The sequence below is a fragment of the Leptonychotes weddellii genome, chromosome 1, assembly GCF_054177405.1.
Source record: "Leptonychotes weddellii isolate Sample4059 chromosome 1, ASM5417740v2, whole genome shotgun sequence".
In the NCBI taxonomy this organism is placed as follows: domain Eukaryota; kingdom Metazoa; phylum Chordata; class Mammalia; order Carnivora; family Phocidae; genus Leptonychotes; species Leptonychotes weddellii.
In genome coordinates, this window is record NC_138369.1 from 74,557,671 (window position 1) to 74,564,953 (window position 7,283).

General features: G+C 41.3%; 1 protein-coding gene across 1 annotated transcript in view; it reads left to right on the top strand.

Moving 5' to 3' along the window:
- The first annotated feature begins 13 nt into the window (after positions 1-13).
- The window catches only part of HACL1 (2-hydroxyacyl-CoA lyase 1), a 35,732-nt gene continuing 28,462 nt past the window's right edge, over positions 14-7,283 (top strand). Inside the window, exons 1-2 of the mRNA XM_081802031.1 lie at positions 14-248; positions 436-540. Of these exons, the coding sequence (XP_081658157.1) occupies positions 159-248; positions 436-540 (195 nt within the window). The 5' untranslated portion in view covers positions 14-158. The remainder of the gene's footprint in view (positions 249-435; positions 541-7,283) is intronic.

Here is a 7,283-nt window from a genome sequence, read left to right on the forward strand (position 1 = left end):
TCCTTTCAGCTATTTTTAAGGCGGTTGGTTGCTTTCCTCTTGTCAGTCAGAGGACGGGGCCTCACAATTGGCGTGCGGTTGCCTTCTGACTTTGTTTCGCCGGGTCACTACGGGTCAACTTGTTGACTGAGAGAGTACCTCGAAATTTTAGGTGGAAGATGTGGGAAAGTACCTTCGCGGAGCGTAGCGACAGAAGGGAGAAGCAGGTTTCTGGTGCTGAAGTCATCGCCCAGGCCCTGAAAACCCAAGTATGGTGACTCTCCTGCAACGAAAGGCTCCTACGGAAGCCGGCAGGGCGCGGAGACTTGTCCCGCAGACTTGGACAGCGCTAGGGTGGGACCGGGGAGGTTTGCGTTGAGGCTTTCCTTTTAGCGCCGAGGGAGGGAACGGTGTGGCGGGGGTCCGGGCATTTACTCCTCTGTTCTTGGCCCCCAGGATGTGGCGTACATGTTTGGCATCGTGGGCATCCCAGTGACCGAAATCGCCGTTGCGGCGCAGAAGCTGGGCATCACATATGTCGGGATGAGGAATGAGCAAGCCGTAAGTATGGACACTGGGAGCCAAAAACATTTTTGGGAATGATTGCTAATAACGGCAAATATTCATTGCAGATGCCCAGCCCTCACCACTGTTCCAGTACTTCACACGTGCCAATGACGACAATCCTATGAAGCAAGAACTTCGGTTAATCCTAGTTGACAGATGAGAAAAGTGAGACACAGAGAGGTTAAGTAATTTGCCCGAGGTGATAGTTGGTAGCGTCTGAGCCAGGATTTCAACCCACGTGTTCTGGGTCTGGAGTCCATGCTCTTGACACTGCACAGGGTTGTACTCTGCCAAGTCTAGAGGGTCGGGATTGGAAGGGACAGTTTCCCGGTCTGAATCCAGGCCTTGTGTCCTCGCATAACTATCTGTTATTATGTGTCTGTTTCTGTGTATTATTTGTCTGGTCTGACTTCCCTATTTGGCTGTGAGCTCCAAGAGAGGAGGGATATTATTTCTTCTTGATACATCTATATCCCCACTGCCTAGCACATGATAGGTGCTCTGGCAGTTCCTACCAGATGAATGGGTGAAGGCCGGGTCTCCTGTTATATAGTAGACGGCCTTGCAAGATGACAGTATCACAAATGGAAAAGCTGTGATTAGAACGTCATTGTCCTATATCCCAGTCCAGTGCTCCTTCCCCCACATCATGCTGCCACCCTTCATAGAGGCTTATTTGGAAGCAAAAGAATGGAAAATAACACATTTTGTCAACCCAGTCTCAGCGCTTACTCTGTCAACCCAGCCTTGTCCTCCTCTCACCAATGCTGGCTTAAAAGATCAAGAAACAACTTCTATGGTGTCATATCCTGTCAGTCCATCTACAGCTAAGTATTCCTGCTTTGCACTCCCACTGTTGCTCTCTCATTCAGGCTCTTACCACCTGTTGCCAGACAGCTGCCTTGACCTCCTTAAGTGCTGCCCTTCCTCTTCATCAGATGTGGGCTCCTAGAGAGCAGGTTCATTTGTTATATCTCCATAGTGCCTGGCGTGGTTGGGGTTTTTGTATGATGTAGAAACTTACAACATTTTTAAATTAATTCAGTGACAATCCTTAAGTATAAGATTTGAGGATTGTGGTTTTTTAAATCTTAAATCAGGTCTTCAGTTTGTATTGCTTCTATCTTCTTAGTTGGAACAACATTCTATTCTTTCATCTGTGTGGGAAGATGAAACTATTGACCTATTAATAAGACTTATATTTTACTGTTTTTCTGGAAGTGGAATGTCTGGTTTCTTCTTCATACACCACATGTTTAATGATTACATACCAGGTACTGGTGTTTACGTCTTTCTCTGACTTATTGCAAAGAGTCAAGCTGACTATGGGAAATACGTACTAGGGATGTCTTATAGGCATTTCAAACTCATGTCTGATTTTGAATCATTACCTTTTCCCTCCAAATTGGCTCTTCCCTCTGTATTCATGATTTGAGTCAGTGGTGCTGATTCACCTAGTCAATCAAGCAAGCCCAAACCTAGAGAGATATATTGAAGGAATCAGGTTTAGTCTTGATCTTTAAGTTGAACACAATCTGGGAAGGTGAGTGCAAAACACACAGAACAAATTTATCTAGTATGACTTACAACAGATGTATGCATAAGGAACGGTGCATGTAAAGGGTGACTTGTTCTGAGTGGGACAGAGAAGAATATCCATAAAGGCAATGTTTGTTCATGCTGTTCCATCAATATAGCTTAAAGGCACAGTGGGCTGTGAGACTGACTAGGTGGACTGAGAGGGAGTTGTAGTAAGTCCATGGCTGGACAAGGAATGTGGGCTTTTTCAGTCGGCATTGAATGAGACTGTAAAGGGTTTTCTAAATAGGTGGGAGACATAATTAGATTTGTACTTTAGAAATCATAGTAGTACAGAGTATAGATCAGTAGGACAGCTTGAAGTTTTATTTCAGTCCTATAAGCTTAGTGGAGGGCCTCTGTAGGTCCCAGGTGCTTTATTGGGCATATGGATATGGAGATGAATGATATATTGTCCCAGTCCTTGAGGAGCTTATAACCTAGCTGTGGAGACAGACATAAGCAGACAATTTTATTATAATGTGATAAGTGCTGTGATAGAGGTATATTCAAGGTGCTATGGAAGCCTAGAAAAGGATACTCAGCTAGAACTTAAGAGGTTTCCTAGAGGAAATGGTCCTTGAGCTGTCTCAAAGGATGAGTAGGCATTAACCAGCTAGGAAGGAGAGGACAGGCTCTTCTGGAGATGCTTCTCAGATTTGGGCTTGCTTAACTGACTGAGTGGATCACAGTGCCACTAACTCAGATCGAGGGTACAGCTGGAAGAGCCAATTTGGAGGGAAAAGATAATGAATCCCAATTTGGATATGAGTTTGAGATGCCTGTAGGACATTCCTAGTAGTAGACAGTCCCCTCAGTCAACCTGAGTCTTTGCAGTAGTCAGGATGACTTAACTAGTGCCTGAATTAAGGGTAATGCCAGGATGATGAAGAGAGAATGTGAGAACCGATTCAGAAGCCATACAAGAGGCAAAAGAGGACTTGGCATCCAATTATGTGTTGTACTAAAGAGAAAGGTGTAATTGGTTGTGACCTGTTTATCTTTCATTGGATCCCTAGAGTAATCAAGCCATATACTGAGCAGCTTTCCAGGAAGTAGGCACACTTTCTAACTGTGTGCAGGCAATATTCGGAATGTTTTACATGTATTAATTGATTTCATCCTCACAGCAGTGCTGTCAGTTATGTTCATTTTATAGATAAGGAAGCCAGGGTACAGAGTAACTTGCCAAAATTACACAGCAGAAAGTAGGAGAGCAGGATTTGAATCAAAACAATTTAGTTCTAGAGTCTGCTCTTTTAAGTACTGCACACAGTATTCTCCTTGTGAGTGGAGGTAACTTGGTAAAGGAATACATTTTTTTTTTTGTTTTTCTTTTATTTATTTGAGAGAGAGAGTGTGCAAGAAAGATCACATGAGCACATGAGGAGAGGTTGGGGGGGTGTGGGGCAGGGGCAGAGGGAGAAGGAGAGGCAAGCTGACGACGCGGAGCTCTATCCCAGGACCCTGGGATCATGACCTGAGCCAAAGGCAGACAGATGCTTAACCAACTGAGCCACCCAGGCACCCCAAGAAGTACATGTTTTATGATCTATAAAAAGAGTTCCTTTTCAACTTTTGACTTCTGCAACAGAAGAATATGATTTTTGTTATATGTTCTGTATTTTTCATTCTGTAGCAACATTTATTACCCCACTTTAATAAGTGGACAGTGCTCCTCAGTGTCCAAATAAGTGTTCATATTGCAACAGATATTATATTTTATGCACTTGCATTCTTAGGGATGTCTTATTATTATCCTTTGTGAATTTGGACTTATGTGCAAAAGGGAAAAGAGATAAGGGCCAATGGAGAATAGTAACACAGAAATGGTACAGAGCCTTTGTGCACCTTCTTGGTTGGGCATATGTAGTGGTGTCAGTTAAGATTATGATTCATAAAAATTTATTTTTAATTTTTTACGCTTACGTCCTAAACATTTTTTTAAGTTCAGTGTACCACACATAAAGCTGATTGGAGGTTAGAAAATATCCTATTTTTTATTATTTCTAAAAAAATGAGAAGAAATAATACGGGAAAAAAGATGTCCCAGACTAAGAAAAAGGATTTATTTGAGACGGCATTTAGCATATTTTCAGGTTATCCTGTATTTGATTTAGCACCTCCCCTTTTTTGCTGTGCAGCTGAAGTGTAGTTTAAAAGTAAAAACTAACCAGGGCGCCTGGGTGGCTCAGTCCGTTAAGCGTCTGCCTTCCCCTCCGGTCATGATCCCGGGGTCCTGGGATCAAGCCCCACCTTGGGCTCCCTGCTTAGAGGGGAGCCTCCTTCTCCCTCTCCCTCTGCCCTCCCCCAACTCCTGTTCTCTCTCTGTCTCTGTCTCTCAAATAAAGAAATAAAATCTTTAAGAAAAAGAAATAAAAACTAGGCATATGCAAGCCATAAAGGGAATCTCAACAAATCTCCAAAGACTGAAAATATGTAATACATGTAACCTCTCCATGTGGAAATAAATTCAGTAACAGAAAGATAACTAGGAAATCCCCAAACATTTGAAAGTTAAATAACACATTTGATACTTTGTAAACATTTTAAAAAGACTAGTAAAATAAAAAAAGTTCAGGGCAGACTGGTCAAAAATGGAAGACAGAGGGCGCCTGAGTGGCTCAATCGGTTAAGTGTGTGCCTTCGGCTCAGGTCATGATCCCAGGGTCCTGGGATGGAGTCCTGCATCGGGCTCCCTGCTTCTCCCTCTGCCTCTCTCTCTCTGTCTCTCATGAATAAATAAATAAAATCTTTTTTAAAAAATGAAAGAAAATATAAATTACTAATAGCAGGAATGAAAAATGACACATCAGGGGCGCTTGGGTGGCTCAGTCCTTTAAGCGTCTGCCTTCGGCTCTGGTCATGATCCCAGGGTCCTGGGATTCAGCCCTGCTTCCAGCTCCCTGCTAAGCGGGGTGTCTGCTTCTCCCTCTCCCTCTGTTCCTCCCCTCTGCTCATGCACGCTCTCTCTCTCTCTCTCTCAAATAAATAAATAATCTTAAAAAAAAAGGGGGGGGTGCGCCTGGGTGGCTCAGTCGGTTACGCATCTGCCTTCAGCTCAGGTTGTGGTCCCTGGGCCTGGGATCGAGCCCCCCCACATCGGGCTCCCTGCACAGTGGTGAGTCTGTTTCTCTCCCTCTGCCCCTCCACCTGCTCTCTCTCTCTCAAGTAAATAGATAAAATCTTCAACAACAAAAAAAGGACACATTACAATGAACCCTAATCAACCAGTGGGTTGAAGAAGAAATCACAGTGGAAAATAGAAAATATTTTGAAGTGAATGATAATGAAAAGATGAGATTTCAAACTTGTAAGTCATAGCCAAAGCAGTTCCTAGAGGAAATGGTTTTAAATGAATCTATTACTAAGGAAGAGCAAAATCAGTGCTCTAAGCTCACATTTTAAGAAGCTAGAAAAAGAAAACCACACTAAATCCTAATGAAAAGGGTAAAATAATAAATACAAGAGCAGAAATCAGTGAACTAGAAAATAAATGAACAATATAGAAAAATCAACAAAGCCAAAATTGGTCCTTTGAGAATATTAATAAATTTGATAAATCCCTGGCAAGACTGATGAAGAATAAAAGAGAGAAAACACAAATTGCCAATATTAGGAATAAGATAGAGAACATTTCTGTTGATCCTGCAGATATTTAAGCAGTTGTAAGAGGATATTATTAATAAACTAGATGAAATAGACAAGTTCCTTGAAATACTAGGAACTAGATTAGATACCTAAACTGTTATTTGAAGTTTACAGGTAGAACATTACTTGTTAAAACTGAAAGCATTCTAATTCCTCCTTTACCATTCAGTTCTAGTTTCTTACTGAATAGTGAATTTTTATATGTGCAATTACTGTAAGGATCCCAGTATGCTTAAGTTCCAGTATTTTTTCTTTGTAGGCTTGTTATGCTGCTTCTGCGATTGGATATCTGACAGGCAGGTAAACTAAAGTCTTTGTTTTATTTCAATTTCTTTTGAAGGCTGTCTTAAACAGAGTTTCTTAAATGACTTTGTAAATGTGTAAAATGGCAAACTGAATTATATGGAGATACTTTTTCCTTGAGTGCTTTAAGGTTAGAAAGTCACATCTAGGGTAAAGCATTCAAATTCAGTTTAAAAAATTTGAGGCGGAGCATTACATTTCAGAATTATTTGCTGTCAGAGATCAAATGACATATTTGTTAAAAAAATTTTTTAAATACTTTTCTCCAAACAAAAATGTACTCAGTATCAAGAATTGGCTTTTGTATGCCATTAAATTGATTGGGCCCAAATATAACCTCTTCAAAATATGAAGAGGTTCAAAATATGAAAAGGTTAGTGAAATACAGTGTGAAGATGATAGGTATCTTCTTTCTTGCAGGAAAGACTAACATAATCTTTCCCTTGTTTCTTTTATAATTCAGAAAATATTCTAATAATTGCTTTACCAATTGTAGTAAAGACCTATATGTCCTCTTTTTGAAGTCCAAGAAGGTTGCCATGTTTCCTCCTAGAGTGATATTAATCAGCTATTGCATTTGACCTGCTTTTAATACAGTAAATTCTGTTTTGCTTCTAGGCCAGGCGTATGCCTTGTTGTTTCTGGCCCAGGTCTCATCCACGCTTTGGGTGGTATGGCAAATGCAAACATGAACTGTTGGTAATTAATTGTTATTCGTGATCTGGGGTGGGAAGACTTGGAATCAAGTGCTTGAGGGAATGGCTTAGTAAAAAATTAAGAGAAGTATTAGGAAGAACATAAAAAATATCAGCAATCTTACTTAGAGGTAAACACTGTTAACATTTTGGAGATTTTGGAAAACTTATGTGTAGAAGCATATAGGAATACACATATGATTAACTCATTGAGTCTACCCTGTATATAAACCTTTCAAGTAACATCTTCCTTCATTCAGATATAGGTGTTTCTAGGGGTGCCTGGCTGGTTCAGCCGGTAGAGCATGCAACTCTTTTTTTTTTTTTTTAAAGATTTTATTTATTTATTTGAGAGAGAGAGAATGAGAGACAGAGAGCATGAGAGGGAGGAGGGTCAGAGGGAGAAGCAGACTCCCTGCCGAGCAGGGAGCCCGATGCGGGACTCGATCCCGGGACTCCAGGATCATGACCTGAGCCGAAGGCAGTCGCTTAACCAACTGAGCCACCCAG